Source organism: Meriones unguiculatus, chromosome 9, assembly GCF_030254825.1.
Source record: "Meriones unguiculatus strain TT.TT164.6M chromosome 9, Bangor_MerUng_6.1, whole genome shotgun sequence".
In the NCBI taxonomy this organism is placed as follows: Eukaryota; Metazoa; Chordata; class Mammalia; order Rodentia; family Muridae; genus Meriones; species Meriones unguiculatus.
The window spans coordinates 55079398-55101689 of NC_083357.1; the positions used below are offsets into that span (position 1 = coordinate 55079398).

The 22292-nt window shown below is 39.4% G+C and overlaps 3 gene segments (V, D, J or C); all 3 read right to left on the reverse strand.

Annotated features, from left to right (window-relative positions):
• Positions 1-1116: 1116 nt before the first annotated feature.
• LOC132656291 (T cell receptor delta variable 1-like) lies at positions 1117-1713 on the reverse strand. The segment is given in 2 exon segments: positions 1117-1433; positions 1631-1713. Coding segments are annotated over 2 exon segments (366 nt in total).
• A 6250-nt stretch (positions 1714-7963) lies between these two features.
• Positions 7964-8552, reverse strand: LOC132656601 (T cell receptor alpha variable 23/delta variable 6-like). The segment is given in 2 exon segments: positions 7964-8352; positions 8501-8552. Coding segments are annotated over 2 exon segments (441 nt in total).
• A 5474-nt stretch (positions 8553-14026) lies between these two features.
• Positions 14027-14530, reverse strand: LOC132656602 (T-cell receptor alpha chain V region CTL-F3-like). The segment is given in 2 exon segments: positions 14027-14364; positions 14479-14530. Coding segments are annotated over 2 exon segments (390 nt in total).
• Positions 14531-22292: the final 7762 nt, after the last annotated feature.

Genomic DNA, 22292 nt, shown 5'->3' on the forward strand with positions numbered 1-22292 from the left:
ATTCAGTTCCTGGCATTCCATAGTAACTCATTCCCTTCAATAACTCCAATGTCAGGGAATCTAATGCCCCTTCTAGCTTCCATGAAAACCAGACACAGTACACACTTGTACATGCTGGCAAAACAGTTTACACTCATGTTATAAAAAATCTTTAAATACACATTCAGAAACACATTTCTCAGAATTACTTTCCCTGTGTCATTCTGTTTTGGGGTGAACATGGAAAAAGCACCATTAGAAGACTTAAAGCGTAGGTGATTTTTATATTATATATTGTATAATTTAGTTTATAGCTCTACAGATTCAGGCTCCAAGCATATTTGATGTCAATGAGGTGCCAGCTCCATTTACCATTAACCCTCTACTCCTCACTTCTATAGCTTCTATTTGTCTTGGTTCAAGTCTGTGTGCTTCTATCGTGTTGACAAATGCGATGGCTTCTGAATTTCCCCAAAACTAGAGAGATTGAGGTGTGGTGGGTCATCCTTCTAGACATCAATTATCTCCTGGGTCTCCCTGTATTTTCACAAGCCTCTGTTCACCCATGTGCTGCCCTCATGCAACTGTCCTTCCCAATTGCTGCTCTAGCTGACCTCAGTACCTCATGCTCAGTACCAGATACAAAGACAAAGATCTGTGGGGATAACCCAGGAACCTCCAGTATTTCATTGATGAAGTCCTTATGATCTGTCTCTGACCACTTTACTCATGATGTCTCTGCTTCTCTGAATGTAACTTCACAAGAAAATTATGTTCTTTGCTCTCCCAAACAACTCTTTTGATGTGTGGGCTGTTGCCAATATGGAGAGAAACTAACACTTTAAATTGTTGTGGTGCCATATTCTCAACTGTAGAATATACTACACATTTTCTCTATCATCTATTTTTAAATAAATACTTTCAAGACAAAGTATTAAAAGAAAACTACTCATCATAACTGTCTCTGAATTGCCTGGGATGAGGTTTTACTTAGAAACACACTACTGATGCAGACCACAGAGGAAGCATCCACAGTGAGACTTCCTGTTCAGCATGTGCAGGTGTGCTTCTCAGCTGAGCTCCTGCGATGGGCAACTCTTAAGGAGCCCCAGTTTTTGTTCAACTTCTGCTGTCACTTCAAACACTGTGGGTCAATTCTCGGAGCGCACAGAAATATGTCCCTGAATCTTCTAGCTGTGAGGCTGAAATGACAAGGCTGATGGAGTTGGCTGATTTCTGCCATGTGACAGAATAGCGGCCATTCCTCTCATTCTCAGTAGAAGAAGAAACTTGGCTAATAAGAAAAATCATCTCTCCAGTAACAAGCTGCTTATACCAAAAGAGTTGGTAATAGTAATAACTTGCCTCATATGAACAGTCCAGGGTGACTTCTTCTCCATACTGACTGCTTGCAGTTGACTGGACCTGAGTGACTTTCTGGGCCACATTGCATCCTGCAGAACAACCAGAGGAAAGAATAAAAAGCTTATCCTATGGTAATGTACACAAAGCAGTGTTGGAAGAGGGCCTCGTAAGACCCAAAGGCAAACTTAACTGAAGACATTTCTGCTTACTTTTCTCCAATCCCTCTTCCCCCTCATGTCCATGTAAAAGGCCATAATATCCTCAGCTATATGTGAAATGTCCATACCAGAGAAGGCCAAGGCCACCAATACACAGAGCAGGTTGCAGGGAGGCATGTGTCCCAGGTCCCTCTGTATGAGTGTGTCAGCTCTGCTTCAGCTCAGTGTTCAGTGTCTGAGGGCCAGGCACTGAGCATGTTTACCTCCTGTGTTTCTGACATTGCCTCAAGCAGGAAATGTGGTTTGGTGTGATCATATGCACATACAGAGAGAAAAGGGTAGCTCACCACAGGCCTCTACTTGCTTCCTTGTCTGAAAATGGAGTTTGAGAAAATCCATTCCGGCTGAGGGGGAAGTTGCTTTGCATCCCTGAGTGTTATTCAGGGAGATGATTTTGGGAACGAAAGTAAAATTTATCATCATCTATGTTTGATATGTAATTCACTTGCAGACCATTATTTCCCTCCATCTATTGTCTGATTGTCTATTTAAGCTTAATAAAAAAATAAAATTGTCTCAGATCCATCAAATTCCCTGTGAAACAATGGTATCTGAGTCTTCCTCCTTTGCTCAGTGCAAGGGTCTACCTAAATTCTGCAATTACAAAGCTAGTTTTACAACATGTTGTAAAGAGCATCCCATCACATTCCAGAAGATCCCCATTTGCTTATGCCCTGGCAAATCGTAACAGGAATGAAATAATAGTCTTCAGAGGTTAAGAAGATGTTCATTATGTAAGTTGACTGCTGTACATCATGAATCCCTATGTGTGGATTTCCAGGACCCCCAAAAGAATCCAGATTCAGCGGTTGCCCCTGCAGTCTGAGGTCAGGGAAGCATAGACAGGAGAATCTTGGGGTCTCACTAGTCAGTCATTGATGAGCTTCAGTTTAAGTAAGAGTTCCTACAAAAATAAATAAATAAACAAATGTGGCAAATATAGAGAGATAACCAGTAATGACCACTGGTTCACATGCACACACAGACACATTCATACACAGTTGGGTGAGGAGTTACAATAATTTTAAAATCCACTGCTAAAAAACTGACTTGCTTTTAAAAGTTTACCATCAGGTTGTACTCACAGGATGTGTTCTGTTCTCTCCACACAGAGAACTCTTGCTTGTTACATGTCCTAGAAGTTTCTGTAACATTTTACTGTCATATTCTATCTCACTTGTTAAAGTCTGTGTATTTTAATTTAGAAACCAGTCTCATGATAAGCATGGCAGGATTCTCTGTGATTTAAGCATATTACATATCCAAGATACATATAACCTGCAAGCATTGGAGTCATGTTACTACATGGGTTTGTGGTTGAATATTTGTGTACAGCTATATCACTATTTAGAATATAGCTCTTAATCCTTGATCTGCTCTCATTATCCCAATGGAGGAAATTACCCTAAAGGCACTCAGAAGAGAAAATGCAAAAAGGTCTCTGAAAGAGCTCCAGTTTTATGAGGAAAAAAAAAAGCAGATCAACATGTACTTCAGGGACTAGTTGCTGGGATCAGAGTCACATTCTTCTGCCCATTTCACTGCTTAGTGCTGAGAGCCCATGCCCTGGATTTCTCTCTGTGGCTATAAGGAGACCATGGGAGCCACAGCAGCATGGGCAACACAGGGTGGCAGGGCTGTGCCCCTGCTCTAGATCTCCAGATCTTGCAGAGCTCTGCAAGCTGTATAGACACAGCCTCTGAGACATGGCTTTGGAATACACTGGGTTTAAGTGCTGAAGTGGACAGTTGGTCAAATTCTAAATACTGCTTTGACTTTCCTGTGATTTAATTGATAAACAATGCTTCCCAGTGAAGATAAACCTTAAGGTTGGTGGACAGATAGTTCAACGATTAAAAGATCCAGTTGCTAATGATAAATACTGAAGTTAATGTCTCAGGACACATTTAATAAGTTATGTTTTCTGAAAAACCTGAAACTTTACCTTTGAGTGCATGGACACCAACTTTTGGCTTTTTCGTACATACAGATATGTCTACCCATGTATGTATACAAGGTTCTGTATACTCACACAGACCTGTGTGCTTCCACCCAGCTCACACACATAAAAATAAATAAATAAATAACATTAATCATGACACATTAAAAAAAGAATGAAACTTAGTATTTAAAGAACTACAATTAGAGATCTGTTCTTGAGGAAAATGAGGATAATGGTGGGCTTCATTTGGAAGATGGCAGAGAAGTCAATACAGAAGAAGAAAGAGAGAAGATAAATACCACTGAGGATGTTTGAAATACCCTTAATGATATTTATTGCTTCATGTTTACCTTTATATGTCATATATATTTTTAATGAAGTTATTCCACTTGGTCTGGCAATATCCCCCTCAAAATAAGGATCATCAAACAGGAAACCAAGTACCAGGCATGGGAAACCTTTTTTCACTATGTTGATCAAGGGATCCAAGAGGCTCTTGGAAGAATGCTGACTATTGCTGTTGTGCTAGGTTGCCTCTCAGAGATCAAGAGCAAGTCTCAATTGAGGATGCCATATACTTTGGACTGAGACGTGGAAGACTACCTCTCATGCCTCTCAAGAAAGCTCTTCTTGTCCGCAGGTGAAGACCATCACAGAAAATCACAACTGATTTAAAAAAAAAAAGAGAACAACTGATTATGGGAGCCCCCCCCAGACAAGTGCATCTACAACAAGATTCCTACAATGAAGGCTCAAAAAACATTGAAGAAAACAAGGCACAAGAAAGTATAAGAACAAGAAGACCAGGAAGTGTGCTGCAAGAAGTTCTCTTAGAAATGATGGGGGAGCAATAGCCTTGACACCACAAAAGTATGTCTGCACAACAAGTACTGAACAATGATGATACCACTAGCCATGAAAAGTTATAGCTGAATGTTTCTACATTTTGGGTTTCTTTTTTTCTTCTTTACTCTTCACCATCCCGTGTTCTTCATTTCTTATAGAGAAAAACCAATAAAGGTGAAAGTGGGCAATGTTATCATTAGGCTACTTCTTGCTTATCTGTGGTGTCAGGTTTCCTTGGGTAAATTTGATCTACTCCATCAGGATACCTAACTTCTAATTGATTCTTTGTATACAACTACTTGACAAACAGCATCCAACCAACAACCACCCAAGAACAGCAACTCTGCTACTTGGGTCTCTAGCATTTAAAGATCCTCTGAAAAGTTCCCAGAATTCCAAAGTTGAGACAATCACAGAAACTATCTGCAGCTAGCAGAAACACACTCTTGTTAGATCATGAGGGAAATCATAGTCACCTGCTATGATTCAGTCGCATATCTACACACCTGACTAAAACAATAACATATACCTATAATGTTTTTGTGTGTTTTAAGGAAATTTTTTTTTTACTACAGAAATGACATGGGGCCTTCTGTAGCTATACAAGGAACTACAGACACCTCAGTAATGCTTTGATCCATAAATGGTCATCCCCAGGGATACAATAGCAAATGGTCAGAACTGAAGTCATGTACACGGAACCAACTCAAAACAGACTCAGTAGGTTGTATTTACATAATTGTGTGTATGTTTGTGTGTGTGTGCATCTGTGTAAAACAACAATAATCATAGAAAAAGAGGCCATGGATTGGCAGTTATTATTGGAGAGCTTGGGAGAGGCTGGAGATAAAGGACACAGAAGGGGTTTCAGGGATATAATGTTATATGTAAAAAATGATGTAATTCTATTTTAACCAAAATAAAGCAATAAATTAAAAATATCAAAGTCAATAAATCAATCTATGATAAGTCCTGAGTGGCCTTCTCAAGACAAGCCAGTATTTAGTCTTTAGTTTTTCATTGTCATAGGAACTTTTTAACATTTGTTTTGACAGTACATAGTAGGTATTTCAGGCACAATATGACATTTAACTTTAACTTTTGCCTTCTTAAACTATTTTAATTCATGTTTAGTTTGTACAAATATTACTTACTTTGGTCAATATGTCTGGACCAAGGTCAGGGTGAAGGAAATACCAAATGTGTTGCTAAGGCAGACTTGACTGAGAAGTGTCTAAGAAGAAACAAAATGGAGTCAGGACAGGATGGCATTACCTTGGTTGTGTCGTGGTTGGTAAAGTTGGTGTCTCTATATTGAAGAAAAGAGATTTTCCCTTTCTAAAGAGGTAGCAATTGCTACCTGTTAAATTAATACTTTTTTAATACAATATTTTTAATCAGAATTTTCCTCTTCTCTAACTCCTGCTAGATGAGTTTTGTTTGGTTTTGGAATTTTTAATTTAATTGAACTTTTGGTTTTGTTTTGTGGGTGTATAGTTTTTGTTGTATGGGGTATTTTGTTTTTGTTTTTTGAAAGTGAGATGAAGAGAAAGAACATGAAATTGGTGGACAGGATGAAGGAATGGGAAGACAACAAGAATTCTTAATGTATTGCTTGTAGTCACTCAACTTCCAACTGTTCTGACTCTGGTTTGATTGACAATGAAATATGATCACATCAGTCCTGGCCTCTTTTCAAAGACAAACCATGAATCCTCACACCAGACCACTGGGACTTCAACATGCACAAAGCATCAGCTCAGAAAAATGAAATCAAAACAGACTTGTGAGTCTGAAGTCTCTGTTTGGGTTCTGGAGAGCCATTGACCCAAACAAAGGATTATTGTGATGACACAACTCTATGGCACTCTTCTCAGAAGTCTGGGAAGGAGAAGAATGAGAGTGAGGAGCGTCTGTGACCAGATTTTTGGCAATGTCATTCACTGGCACTGAAGCATGCCCATGTTTGATGCTATTCCATAGTTGTTATAGTTTTCATGAAAACAAACCCCCTTTCTAAATGATCTTTCACTCACACATCTGTGTATATGTGAGCAATGCCCAATATAAACGTTTTTGTCTTCAGACCCTGAAGGAATGAAGACTCTCCTTGACTGTATGCTGAAAATGCATTTGATGAAGAAATTTATATCAAACCTCAATCTCTAAAAGTAGAATTTGCTTGATAACTGTATGAAGACACCCACGTGGTGATGACTGGGTTATTCTAAGTCAACTTGCCCTCACCTTCCCTCAGTACTCTTGAAGTTATTTCCAGCCTTTTATTCCCTAGGATGCTCAGGGTGTGTCTTGAGGTACACAGAGTTTCCAAGTTTTCTGTTGCACATCCTTAAATATGCCTTCACTCTTCTGCTGACTTCCAAGCTAGGTTGTTGTATTCAATGAAGCCTATTTCAATCAGATAGATATTCTGGTGTTTTTGTTTGTTTGTTTGTTTGTTTGTTTAGATTCAAGTTTAAAACTTGACAGGGATAGAAGACCTTGAAAACCAGGAGGAGTTCACCTATTGGTATTGTGAGATCTATCTCCTACTGCTAAGAGCCAACTGACTTTATTTTCCTATGTGACTGTTCTGTTTTCATACTGAAAAACTATTCACTGTAGATGAGAAAAAGAACTTGTAGGCTTTAGATGTTTATGTATAATGTCTTCCATGATGTTTTTGTTGGTTTTGGTTTTCTGAGACAGAGTTTTACTCTGTTGTTCAGGCTAGCTTACCAAATCTAGCCTCAAAAATTCCTCCTGGTAAGGATCCCATAGAAGTTAGGGCTTCCAAAGCCATTAACAATGTGTCATAAAAACGAATTTAAATTTTTCTCGATTGGAAAGCTTTTTGGATTTTATTTAGCATTAAGTGAGCAATCCTTGCCAACTATTAGGCAGTGAAAGAATCTTTAATTCTGTGTTTTGCTGATGTCTACAAATACTGCAGCAGCTTCTATTGACTAAGCCTTTATGTTCATTTTTATATTTTGTTCATTTATGAAATACACATGTAAAATAATTTCTTCAATTAACGTTGTGTAATTTTATTATATGATTAATTCGCATTCTTTTCTCCCCACTGATGTCATTCATCTATTTTAAACACACCTGCATCCTTGTGAGGGCCTCCTGGGTTACATACCTGAATTTCTTGAAGGCAGATGAAGACATAAGAGGCAAAAGAAGAGGAAGTAGAAGAGTTCATTGGTCATAGAAATTCCCAATGCCCTAGTTATCAAGGAGATTAATGTAGAAGAAAAGACTATGTGATTTCTATCCCAGAGGCCAAAGTCAAGGTCTCCTGACACTGGGCTGTAACAACTATATATGAACAGCGTTCAGACAAGAGTGTAGGGAACAGGGCCTTCATAATTCATAGTTGCTACAAACCAAACACACAGGAAACTATTTCTACAACAAAGGAGGAAAAAAAAATCTTCTAGACTACTTAAGAAAATGGATCTAAAACTCCAGCTGTTCTTGAAGAGCAAACAGAGAATGTAGAAAAGCATGCTGAGACTTCATCTTGGTCTGTCTCTGGGCTGAGGGAGTCTAACCCTTACACTCACAGTGCCCCCTGTCACCTGGTCCTGCACACCCTCCAGGCTTAGCCCCATTGCAGGCTTTGCTGGAGCCTTAGCTGCAGGTTTGGGTCTGGGCTGCAGGTGTCTGTGAAGCACTGTGCCCTTGCTGCACAGAAGTAGGTGGCCGAGTCTCCAGGCTGAGAGACTGTGATGTGCAAGGAGAACTGTTTGTTGCTTTTACTGAAGAAGACTGTGAATTGTCCTTCTTCCTTTTTATTGGACACTGAACTTATGGCTATCAGGAGAGCAGGGCCTTCAGCAGGGAACTGCCGGTACCATGAGAAGTAGTCAAATGCGCTGTTCTCGTAAGTGCAGTTCAGAACTGTGGTCCCTCCTTCCCAGACTGTCAGAGATTGGGGACTTTGTCTCACCTGCTGCTGGTCATGTCTTTCCTTCTGCTGGCCACTCACCCCTGTGTAGGGAAACACAGCAAATGGTGTTAGGTTCCTAAGATCTGCTGATGGTTTCAAGAAGGATGACTTTGTCTGGTGCCGCAGTTCCCTCCTGCCTCTGAATCAATCACATATCCTGGGATATGTGGTTTCTCTTCCATGACTTACCAGCTAGGTGAAGGCCTAGTACTAAAAACAATGCTTTCAGGACCTTGCCCATTTCTCCTAGACCGAAGATTGGGGAGAACTCAGGTGGCCTTTTATCCCCCACAGAACACTGACTCCAACTTCACAGGCACCTCAGTTCTTTCAGCTGGCTCCACCCTTCACTAACACTACCTAAAGCTATTTCTGACAGAGGAAGCACTTCTCCATTATTCTCAAATTTGGTATTGCTGAAAATAGAGCCATGAGAATCAGAAATCCCCTCATTACCATTCTACCATCATACACTGTTGCTAGAAATGTGTCTTGATATAGACATCTAGAATAATGTGGTTTTTCTGAAAGAAAGAAAGAAAGAAAGAAAGAAAGAAAGAAAGAAAGAAAGAAAGAAAGAAAGAAAGAAAGGAGGGAGGGAGGGAAGGAGGAAGGCAATGAGGAAGAAAAGACAGAAAGCAGAAAGGAAGAAAGAAAGCAAGGAAGGAAGAAAGACCGGTAATCTAACTAATACCACTTATGGACATTTATCCAGGAGAAAGAGGTCATTTCATGAGAGACACTTGCATATGCCTGTGTGTTACAGCACCATTCATGACTTGCAAGATGTAGACACAGCCTAGGGACCACCTGTCAACCAATGAATGGACAGAATATTGTCCCTGAAACTACAGAGTAATGGTCAGCCACTAGGAAAAAATAAGCTCCTGCCATCTGTAGGAAAGTGGATAGTATTTAAGGACAAGGTGTTAAGCAAAATAAGCAGAACTGTAGACATACACAATATGTATGTGTTCTCATCTGTATAAACAAATGAACAATCAAAAACAAAAGCAAAAGAGGAGTAAAGAAAAAGAAAATAAATATGATCTGAAAGCAGAAGTTAGACAAATGAGTAAGAGAAGGGGAAGAGGGACAAAGGGAAAGGAGAGGACAACAGAGAGTGAAGACAAGATGAATATGAGGAAATTGTCACATAAGCATACATTAAAAATTCACAACAAACCCACTAATTTGTACAATTAATGTGTGTTGATAATTTTGGTAATATCATATGCCCTATGGGAGAACTGACTATAGTAGTTTTCTGAATGGTTATAGTATGAATCCAACTCCTAATGTCTTTGCATCATGTACATATAGATTGACGGAGCTCTCCGTGCTCGTTAGAAACTCACTACACTGGTCAGTGATTAGCCCTGCGCCCACTGTCAGCCAATGTGCAGAGAAGAGACTGTGGAATGGTCAGCCCTCATGGCACATGTCTACCACATGCTCTCCTCTCGAGATTCAAGGATCATTGCAGAAGAAAAGTCAGTGTTGGAACCAGAGATGGTGGATGACTACAGGAAACAATGTCTTCTGGACACATCAGGGCAGCTGAACTTATGAAGGAGCAGTTTTGTGACAGTCTGCACAAGGCCTGTGCAAGCTTAAGAAAGACAAAAATCCTAACATGGACAGCAAGATTAGCATTGATACATCAAGTGTGCTTATTCGCCGAGCTGTCTTTTCAGGTCCAGATCATTTGGGGTTTATTGCAAATATTAACAAAATGTGTTGAAAACATGCAATGAATTATACTATCCTATTACCAGGTAAGGTTATGAGTAAATGAACCAAGAAGCATATAGGTTCCATTCACTTAAGAAAAAATTAAATTTTATTCTAATTATTTTCATGTGTCCTATTACATAAGTCCATTTACAGACTGCTCTATGGAGAAGCCATTAACTCTATAGAATGGACTGTCCTCTAGAGTCCCATCTGAGAAATAAAACATTCACAATTGTAATGGACTTCCCACTGTCCTTGCTGCCTTTGCATGAGGAATCCCAAGGCTTTCTGACCATGCACAGAGGAAGGTGTATGCTTTCTAACTGTAAAACTCATGCCTTTTTTTAAAGAATATAAAGTTATGAGCTGAAATGGCTGAAAATAATTTAGCGATAAAATTACAAAATCTTTACACATTTCAAAACAAGTGTGAGGAACTTAGCATTCAGAACACTGCACAGTTGCATGAGTTCTACACAATGCCAACAAAACATGTGGGAAAATGTTATAATTGATGTTACTGGGAAGTATAGATACAAACAATTATTGTAAAATTGCATTTTGGAAAAACATGCATGTCATGGACAATCCTCATTTGATGAACTCCAAGTCAAATTCAGGGTGTGGTGAACTAAGGAGAAACTGGATTGCCTGTGCAATCTGTTGGTCTTTTTCATAAAATAAAACACAATTTAGGAGTTACACCTGCCATAGTCTAGATTCTGAACACAGGAGGAGACTATGCTGTGTGTAGACACCAGGGGGCAGGAGTTAGGATCATCACCTAGCAAATCTACTACCACAGTTCTCATTCTAGCAAGGTACTTAAGGGTTAACTACTACCCAGAAGTGTAAGTTTTTCCCTTTCGTGTGTGTGTGTGTGTGTGTGTGTGTGTATGTGTGAAAATTAAAATAAAGTCACCTGGAATCTTAACAGGTACCATGCACTAAGGTAGGTTTTAGGCCAAATGCAGAACACAAAGGACAGAACCCCTTTCACACAGATCAAAGTGCACAGCAATGAACATGGAAGAGTAAGTATCTCTGTAGAAAGATGTAGAATCTGCTGGTTAAATCCTCAAGAGTGGAACATCTAGATCTTGTGTTAACTCTATGTTTACCAATGTCTTCTTTGAAAGACATTGTGGGTTTTCTCTTATTATTATTTCAGCTCTTTATTTATTACAGAGAGATAAGTGTAAGTCGTAGAGCTTTTTACTTTAAACCAGCATTTTGTTTACAGCATTTTGTTCATACTTATTTTTATTGGTTGTACCCATTTGTATTCACATCAGCAATGAAGAAGTATTCTCCCTCCAGTTCTTACTACTCCTTCCCAATCCTCTTCTGTGCTAATCCCTGAGCCTTGTTTATAGGAATTGCATTCTGGATGTATTAACTACACTAGATAACTTGAGGCCAGGTACTCTTTGAATTTTGCCCATTTGCCCATTACTGTACTATCCTCTACTTGTTTCAAAAGGAAGCTTCTTTGATGAGAGGTGAGAAATACACTTCTTTTTGAGTAATTATACATATTTAAAATGCAGTTGGAAGCTATGTTGATTTAGAAAAATGGCCATAACTGTTTCTCCTCTAGTGTCTATGACATCTCCAGCCATGGGAGTGAACTAGCCTTACAGTATTGTGCCTGAATTCCTTCCTGTTGAACAGGCCTTATGTCCAATGAAGTATATATTAGTTCCCCCAAGATGAAAGTGCTACCATTGCATTTCTGTGGGTTTTCTTGCCATTTTGGTCATTGTTTTGATTCATAGTCTTTCCATAGCTTGGTAGGATTATCTATTGCTTTTCTCCCTTGGAATCTTGATGATACCTTTGGATACTGTGAGAACCTGTCATTAGGCAGGAGTTGTCAGGTCAGTTTTAGTTAAATCCTCACAAGTCCTTGTCGAAGGTATGTGGTATTCTTATAACTATGATCTTATCTTCAAATTCTGTTGGGGGTAACAAAGGGTAATGGCAATTATTTGGAGCAGTCTCTTGAAGCACCTAACTAAGAACTTGGAAGAAGGGTTCCCACTCCTGGAACTCATGTGAAGTGCAAGTTTCTGGTTTCCCTGAAGACTCAGTTTTATCATGTGATGTTTTCTTGCAAACTGCACACTTGATGTTTTGCTGGAGGTGGTCTTGGGAAAGAGCATGTGGTGTTTTGCTGTCATCTCTCTCATGCAAGGCAAATGATGTTGGCCAGCTGAGAACATCCATGGGTGGACTCTGAGTAGAGGAGATAAATGAAAGACCACAGAGAGGCATCCCTTTTTGGATCAACATCACTGAGCTGATCTTCATTCTTTGCAAAGAGAACTGTCCCAGAGAACTTGTTGGGGCCAACCACCTAAGTCTTCTGGCTTTCACTGACTTCATGGTGCTGCATGGTTTTGGCCTTTGGAGTGGACTGAGTTTGGTAATCCCTTAAAGACCCATGGATCCTAACCAGTAGGAAGTAGATAAAAGAGGTCTACAACCCTTTTTCCTATTAATCTCCTAACTAAATTTGGGGGTTGGATGGGAGGTAAAGGTGTTTAAGTAAAATCTAAGCCTACATTCAGGCTTTTATTAGATTTCACAAGCTCTCATAAAAGGGATTCTATTATATGCTATGCCATTATAAGTAGTTTTGGGGGTTTAGAAAAGCAATTTGACGTCTCATCATTCTCCTTAACCAATAATAGAATGTGTAATTTTTTTCTGATCTTTGTATATACAAACATGAGTCTTCTTTGAAAGACATTGTGGGTTTTCTCTTATTATTATTTCAGCTCTTTATTTATTACGGAGAGATAAGTGTAAGTCGTAGAGCTTTTTACTTTAAACCAGCATTTTGTTTACAGAATTGAGATGAATCAAAAACCTTGGCCTCCTTTCTCATGTTTCAGAAAAATTATGAGAGAACCCAACTCTAATCCCAGGTGAGTGTGTCCACCACATCATTGGGATTAAAGCACAGCACAATGGCAAACAAGAATAGACTTTAAGGGGAAGGGATTTTTGGACAGAGACTTTCATGACCTGGCTGTTACATACAACGTGTGTAAGAAAAGGTGGAAGAACCTTTGAAAGAAATGGAAATGCCATTCTGGGCATGATCTTCAGACCTATAACAGCTGTATAGCTTCACTAAGTGAAGGCTGTCAGGGAGCATGGTGGTTTGAATGAGAATGAACTCCATAGGCTACATAATGTTTGGCTCTCGGTTTGTGTTGTATTTAGGAAGGATCAGGATGTGTGGCCTTGTGAGAGGAGGTGTGTCACTGGTGCTGGACTTTGGAACCTCAAAGCCAAAGCTAGGCCCAACTTCACTCTCTCTTTTCCTCTTGCTTGTACTCAGATGTAAGCTCTTAGCTACTACTCCAGGGTCATGCCAGCCTGCCTGCCTGCTGCTGCACTCCCTACCATAATAATAACCCTCTGAAACTGTGGTCAAGCCTCCAATGAAATGCTTTCTTTCATGAGTTGTCTTGATCATCCATGGTATCTCTTCAAAGCAATAGACAAGTAACTAAGAGTAGAGGTTGGGGAACATTCTGTAACATGGACCAAGGTGAGTTATAATCTAAATAATTTATAGAATGAGACTGAAGCCCAATTTTAATGACTAGAGTCTAGCTTTCTTATTTAAATCGTAAATTTGTGGGGTAATAACAGAAGATTGCTGGAGAATTTAAGTCCCTAGGTTTTGTAAGACATCTTGGTAAAGATAAAGCCTATGTCAGGGTTTTACTGGAGAAGTTTGCTATTAAGATTTCCAGTTAGGGAGAAAACATTATTTCAAGGGATGACAGCCTAGGTTGTCTCTACCACTGACTTCCATCCTGTCAGTGAGAATTTCCACAGATTCCTAGGTTTCTAGATATTTGACCTGAGACTTGTTGCTGTTTTTCAGGAAGCTGGTGAGAGCACGTGGAGAAAGCACACAGCCTCCCTCACAGGGCTGCTCCCCTAGGCCTCCTGCACCTATGGTTTGTGTGCAGCTTCCCCTGCACTCTCCCTGACTGTGTCACTCACAGCACAGTAGTACAGGGCAGAGTCTGACAGCTGCACTGAGGATGCCTGCAGGTGGAAGGAGTTGCTGCTCTTGTGGAGAGTGGCGTGGAACCCTAGGTGCTCTGTCCTCTTGTTGTCTGTGATGTTCTTCAGGAGTAGCTGAGGGGCTTCTTTGAGATATTGCACATACCAGAAGAGGAAAGTATTTGTGTAAGTAGTCTGATAGGTGCAGTTCAGCATCACAGGCATCCCCTCTGTGACAGTGACCAAGCCTTCTGTTTGGGTCACTGAGTCTCCATTGCTACTTCCTAAAAAACAAACAAACAAGGAGGAATTACTATTCTATGTGAGGAGGAAGGTTAAAGACTGCCATAGTTGTAAGACAAAGACATCATTAACGCTTAGGGTAAAATGTAACTTACTGAGCATTAAGAGGAGCACAAGAACTGAGCAGGTGACAGGAAGCATGTTCATAGAAGAAAGACACTTGGTCCTTGAGTGCATCAACCTCACAGGGCAAGTCTTCAACAGGACCTCATCCAACCTCTCACTCATGGACAAGGTCCTTTGTCTGCACAGTGAGTCTGTCATGTTAAGCCACTTGAAGGAGATGTAACCCACATCTAAGGAAGCAGCGCCCTCTGCTGATTTCCCTTCAACCTGCACCACAGGTGGCTGCACAAGTCATTGTGAAGAAACTTGAAACCTCACCCTAAGCAGACAGGTCTCTAGTTGACACCTGTGTTACTGAACCACATGTATCCTATGGTATTTAATGTGGTGAGTGTACATAAAAGTGTACACACACCCATACCTCTGATAAAATTCATCCATTTTTCTCTTTTTATTAGTTCTTAGAGAATGTTGTGCAGTGAACGATTATTATACTCATCTGTTCCCTCCATTTCTGACAAATACATCCAACTTCCCTACCAACAACATTTTGTGGCCTCTCTTTTTAAAATAAGGCGCATAAATTTTTGCGTTTCAGGCTGTTCTTCCCATATACTCTTAGCTTTGTTCCTTCAGTAGAGGATGGCCTATGAACCAGGGAAAATTCTATGGGTTAATGTTTTGTCAGCTTCACACAAACTACAGTCAGCTTGTATGAGGGAACCCAAAAAAAGTATTTTCTTCCTTCAGCTTAGCCTCTGGGCATCTTTGTAGATGATCAGTCTCATGATTGGTGATTGATCTGGAAGTTCCCAGATCACTCTGGACATTTCTGCTCCTGAGCAGGTATCTGGTCCTGTCTTGTATGAGAGAGCAAGTTGAGCAGGCCAGAAAGCCTCACTCCCTCCTGCCTGGAGTTCCTGCCCAAGATTGTAAGCTAAAATAAACCCTTTCATCCCAGACTTCCTTCTGGTTCATAGTTTGTTACAGCAAAAGGAAAAGTAGCTAGAACAGTCATATATCAAAGAAAAGTTAGGTTTTCTAAACTTTAGAAACCTGAAATGTTAGAATTTAAAATATTATAGACAAAAAATTAGAGGGCAAAAAAATACAGTATCTTAACATATTTTAAAGGAACCTACCAGAAATATCACTGTTCAGAAAACTATATAATGTTTTATTGTTAAAGCTCTAAATATCATCAAAGTACATCATGAGTAGAAATTTCGATGATGTTGCTAGGAATAAACACAGCATTCTTTCTTTCTTTTCTCTATTCATGGGAAACACTATAAATGTGATGCCATAAGAAGACGCAATTAAAAATTATTGAGCCAGAAAATAATTACAAAAGTAAATTGAGTAAATAAAACTATTATAACAGGCCTGAAACTTACAAATTCCAGTTGGTTGTGCTAATTCAAAGTCAAATTCAGCATGTGTCAAAGTGATTAAGGACTTTTTTACTCCTTGACTTTCTTATGAAATGTAACCTAATCCTAGGAGTGACACCTGTCATATTGTAGGTGATTGCAACAAGAGATTATGCTGGTCTTGCACACCAGGAATCACAAGCATCACCTTCCAATGCTCCTACCACAATTCTAGTTGTAGCAAGGTATTGTAAGAATTAAATTTTGCAAATAAACCTATCAATGAATCAAAGATAATTACTGTAAGCCTTAACAGGTACCATTCAGTGAGGCAATTTTGTGCCACCAGAAGGAACACAAAAGACAGAATCTCTTTAGACAGATCAGAGTGCAGTGTGGTAGCAGTGAGCTGTGAGATTAGAAAAGAATATTGGATGCAGTCACAATGTAAAATGACTGCAGCTAACGGCTGTAAAATCTTGGTGGCAACACCTACGTGTACAATGAAAAAAATGTTGAATGAACAATCTACTCAAACTGAATTATTCACTTCAGCGAAACCCAAAATATGTGTATGGTCACTTTTATCAACACCTGGAAAAGTAAAGTTGGCATTAGCCAATTCTAAGTTTATAGACTTGGGGTCTAGTTAATTTTTACTTCCCCTTACGACTGGATCTACTCCTTTACTGTCTCTCATCAGAAAAGAATAGACTTCTCAGAGATACCAACAGAACATTAAAATAAAAATAAAACCTATCACCTCAAAGGTGGACAAGACAAACCAACAGAAGGCCAAAAGGCCAAAAGAAGGCACAAGATTCACAGACTTCCTTGCTCGCACACTCAGGAATCCCACAAAAACACTTAACTGGAAGTCATGGTAGATGATATGATATGATATGTTATGATATGATATGTATGTGTATACACATATATAATGGTATCTACACACACGTACTACTGCATCTGTCTGTCAGCTTCTCTCCACTTCCCCTTTCATTTATCTTTTCTGTCTCTCATTATATGCAGAGGACCTGGTGCAGACCCACACAGGCCCTGAACATGCACACTTCAGGTAAGTTATAAAGATAGACAGACATTCACATGAACTGAACTGAGGTCTATTGCCAGAGCCTGTCTTGTATGTGTGTGGCCACAGCCCTGCCTCTTCCTGCCTGTGAAGTCTTTCCTCAGAACCTCTATCTCTGGTTGAGGTTTTTGTGGGGCCCTTGTAAACGTCCCTGCTACTGTGCCCTCTCTCATAGCACAGAAATACACTGCTGAGTCCTCAATCTGTGTGGCTGAGATGATGAGTCCGATGGAGCTTTCTGACTTCTGGAAGTTCAGAGAATAGTGACCTTCTGTTGCGTTTTCCTTTTGGTAAGAGTCCTGACGAATAAGGAAGACCATTTCCCCACTTGTTGTTTGCTTGTACCAGAATAAGGAGTAAGTGCTTTCCCTGGTTTCATACACACAGTCCAACCTCACAGTCTTCTCCTCCATCACAGAAACTGAAGTCTGAGCCTGAGTTACCTTCTGGGCCATGCTGGTTGCTGATGGAAAGAGCACAGAGACATCAGCTTCTAAAGGAAGAAATAGTTTATGAGCCAGAATCCTGATAATCCCTCCCTTCTGGGCCTCAGCAGAAAACAATGGCCTCTTCCCCCAGTGAGCTTCAGGGATAAGAGCCTGATCCTGTGCTAGGGAACATCCTTACCAAAACAAAAGAAGCTGAGGATTGCTCCCAGCAGGCTCAGCATCAGCATGTTGTTAGCTCTTGTCTGCAGTGAAATATTCTATGTTCTTTCTCAACCCAGATCTTAATCTATACGGCGTGCTTAAGAGGAACAGGCAAGGTTGCTGCTCTGTGTGGTACAACCGCCCCAACAGGAAATGCATTGAAAGTTATGGGGCAAGTTTAATTGTGCCCTGTCTTACCTTCCTGCATGGGCATGGGAGAATGCTAGTCTGCCTTGAGGACCTGTTGATCTCATTATAACGGACTGGAAACCATCAGTAATAACATGGGCTAAATTTCAGATCTTCTTTTTTAAATGGACAACACAGGACATGCAATTTATTATGAAACCTAGTAATACATGGATGACTTTCCATGTCCTTTTTAGTTTTATCAATACAGTCTTTTTTCCTAGAAGAAAACAAAAGATTGAAATTTTAATAAGAATGCAAAACTTTGCATCAGTTTTTCTGTCTACATTTCTAGTGAAAGGATTTTGGCAAATTTATATGAAAAATATTTTATTCTTATTGAAAACATTCACATCACGTCCCCTGAATAACAGAATCTGTTGTCAGGGCCATGGGGGGAAGCAGCATGTCTATAGTCTGTCATATGTGTGTCATGCCAAATAATGGAAAGAAAGAAAGCATGCGTGTGTGCACACACACACACAGTGTTTATCTACATTGTGTGTTTCCTTCTCACAAGAATGAACAAAAGTAAATTCACAAAATTTTATTCAATGGCAAGTTGGCATGGGTTTCTCTTAATCAAAGACTCATAAAAACTGCATCTCTTATACAATCAGCACATCAGCTGTTGTTTTCACTTTCCCTATTCTGGTGCCCCTTTCTATAGAACAGTATATTAAAAACTGTTTCACTCTGATAAAGTGGAAGTAACATATTCTCCTCTACAATCTTTGACCTCACTAGCCCTTGGTAGTTGACTAAGTTTCTAGTACCAGGCAAAATTTTCTTCTCATTGAGCAGGTCTTAAGGCCCATTAAACTGCTGTTGGTATCCACGAAGCTTTTAATACCACTATTTCAAGGTAGGGATATCTTGTTATGCTGTTTATTATTGTGATTCATAGGTGTCACCCCTGGATGAAACTGTTATTTGCTGCCCTCTCTTGGTAGCTTACAGAACAGGCTTTTGTACCATGAATGGTAGAATGCAGGGAGGAGACTTTCAGGTTAGATCCATTTGAGTCTTTTGAGTCCTGTGTCCAAATATACTCTCTTCAGCAAGAGGGATTTCCCTTCCAGCTGAGAAGTAACTAACAGCAGCAGCAATAGCTTGTTTAGTTTTCAGAGACACAGTATTGGGTTTTTTTTAGTCTATGGTTCTTATGAAGAGCATTGTCAGATCAGCAGACATATATATATATATATAAATATATATGTATATGTATATATATCATATATGTACATATTACCTTTCATCAAGATCCAACCATACCACTCCTAGGCATATATCCAAAGGAGGCTCAAGTACACAATAAGGACATTTGCTCAACCATGTTTGTAGCAGCTTTATTTGTAATAGCCAGGAGCTGGAAACAGCCCAGATGCCCCTCAACTGAAGAATGGATGCAGAAATTGTGGTACATCTACACAATGGAGTATTACTCTACAATGAAAAATAAGGCAATCATGAAATTTGCAGGTAAATGGTGGAACCTGGAAAGGATCATCCTGAGTGAGCTATCCTAGAAGCAGAAAGACACACATGGTATATACTCACTCATATAGACATGTAATATAAGATTTTTAAAAGAAAACAAAATCTGTCTCACATTTTAAGCAAGACAAACACTTACCTCCAAGATCATGGCACTGTGCTGAGATAGGAGGCTGGAAGGTATGTTTAGAAGCATTGGGTGAGTTTGTATTTATCAATAGCATAAAGGGGAACCTTCCTCTTGTGGTTCCTGTCTGTATTGCAGCATATTTTTTGTTTTTGTTTTTGTTTTGTGTTTTTCTTTCTTTCTTTTTTTTTGTTTTTTGTTTTTGTCCTGGTAATTTGTTCTGTATCTTAGGCTGTAGACAGGGTAACACTGTCATCTGAATGGGAATGCAAGGATACAGAAAAAGCTTTCTGTAGAGTTTAAAGGGTATCTCAGGTGCAAAAGTGGCTGTTATCCTTCTCATCACTTTGACAAGTTGGGGCAAAAGGGCTCTCTATGTTTCCCCAGGCCTGAATGTAATGTCTATCCTCCCTCTCTTGTGAAAATTTGTGTCTTGCAGTTTGCTGTGAGCATGACAAAGCATGCTTTGCGAGCTCCCCTTAATGTATGGTCACTGTACCATACACTGAGCGTGTACCCCTCGATTAGACACTTCCCCACCTGCCCCTTGTCTTTCCTGGACTACCTCATTCTTTCTTTAAGAACTGATGAGAACTCAACCTCCTGACCTCAAGATGCAAGAGCTTATTCATTACTTTAGAGGGAGTCCATGCCCACATCTCCCACCACACATGGACACATATCAGCTCTTGCCCTTACCATGTCATAGAAACACACTGGCATCCCCATTTCTCAATCTTTTTCTAAAAAAAAAAAAAAGAGATAAAATCAATAAAAATTCAAATTAAGTTGTTAGTTTCAAAAATGTTGAAACTACTAAGTTTTTCTTCAGTTATAGGAAAGTTACGGACAGGTTGTTAAAGTAACTGCCAAAGTTACTCGGTGATAGCTACTATTTTCTGTGCTCTGATTAATAGTCAGTAGGTTTGTTTGTCTGTATCTTTATTGTTTCAGATTTTCAAAGTTGTAGCAATTTAAATTAGATGGGAATCTGAAGGCAGGAGCTAATACAGAAGCCAGGAAGGAGTGCTGCCTACTGGCTTGCTCCCCATGGCTTGCTCAGCCTGCTTTCTTTTAGGATCCCAGAACCACCATTCCAGAATTAGCCCTGCCCACATTGAGCTGGACATTCCCATGTCAATCATTGATTAAGAAAAAGCCCTGCAGGAGCCTACAGGAGTCTTACCAACACGGAGCATGATCTTATGAAGCAAATTTCTGGAGTGATGTTTCTTCCTCTGAGATAATTCCAGCTGTGTCAAATTGACACAAGATTAGCCAACTCGTTCTCCATTTGCTTGCAGAATAAAACAAACAAGTTTTATGACAAGGGGTGAGAGCTACACCTTTCTGTGGTGTAAGAACAAAAGTTTAGAATGTAGATAGGGATGGTGTTGGTTCAGGAAAGTGGCTGTGGTAGGTTCTCTAGGGTCAATGACTTCAACAAAGCATTAGCCAGGTTTACAGTGTTAGGCATAAATCCCATTCTACTGAATGTGCCTTAAATTCAATTGGACAGCTGTTGATTACTCCCAAGATGTAAGTACCACTGTTGCACTTGGGTGTTTTGGGGGTGTTTTTTGTCATGTTTTGGTTTGCTGGCTTTAGAACTGTGCAAGGTTATTGGTTGCTTTTCTCTTCTGCCAGGTTGCATGACACCTTTGAATACCATGAGAGCTGGTCAGCTGTAGCTTGATTCTGATAGGTCCTGTGCCCAAGGTGTTTTTAGCAGTAGGATCTTATCTTCATTTTCTGGTCTGCCACCAGAGACAACATTATTAAATTATATTATTTTTAGTCTCTTGGAGGTTTTTTTTTTTGTCTTTCTTTCCTTCTTTCTTTTTTTTTTTTTTTGGCTGGTGCTGGGGCTTTTGTTACCCCATGGCATTACCAATCCAAGTGGAATAACATCATTTAAAACTCTCTCTCGCCCTCTGTGTGTATATATAATAAGTAATTTTAATTAAGTATAGAATAATATGGTTCCTCTGGCTTTTCTGAACATCTTGGTGTTACTTATTTTTCTTCCATTGTTTTTTTCTTTCTCTCACTCAATATCACTCAGCCCCAATTTGAGACCTCTGCCATTTTAATTTCCTCCTTTGTAGCAATTCTCTTCTTTAGTGCTCCTCCTCCCCTGCCTTGTTCACACTTTTCTGGTTTCTAAGGTTATTCCAAGTTGCATACTACCATCTGAAAAATCAGAACTAGAAGCCACAAAAGAGAGGGCATATAGTATTGATTTTTCACTGAATCTGTGTTTCCTCACTTACTATAATATTTCCAGTTCCATTTATTTACCTGCAATGCAAAGTTCCTGATTTTATTTTTTTCACAGCTGAATAATATTTTTTCCATACTGCATATGTACCACCTTTTCATGATCCATTCATCAATTGCAGGATATTTAGGTAATTTCCATTTAATTGCTATTGTGTTACATAGAGAAACAATGAACATGGCTGAGCAAGTAGCTATAGAATAGGGTATCTAGGTTTGGATGTATGCAAAGCAGGTAGAGCTGGGTCATATGGGAGACTTATTTATCTATTTATTTTGAGAATTCTTTACCCTTATTTCCAATTTATAATTCCACCATCAGTGAATGAGGATTCCTGCTTCTCCAAAGCCTCTCTAGAATTTTTGTCAGTTGTTTTCTACATTTTAAGCATTCTGATTTCATTTGCATGTGTCTAATTATTAAGGATGTTGAACACTTTTTGAGCTTTTTCTTAGTCATTTTTATTTCATTTTTTAAGCTCTATTCAGACAGTCACTTTTTAAATGGGGTTATTTGTTTTCCTATCTGTTTTTTTGAATGTGTGTGTGTGTGTATACACATATATGATATCAGCCCTCTGCTATATTTGTCTCAGCCACTGCTTTATTGCTGCAAAGGATCACCATGACCAAG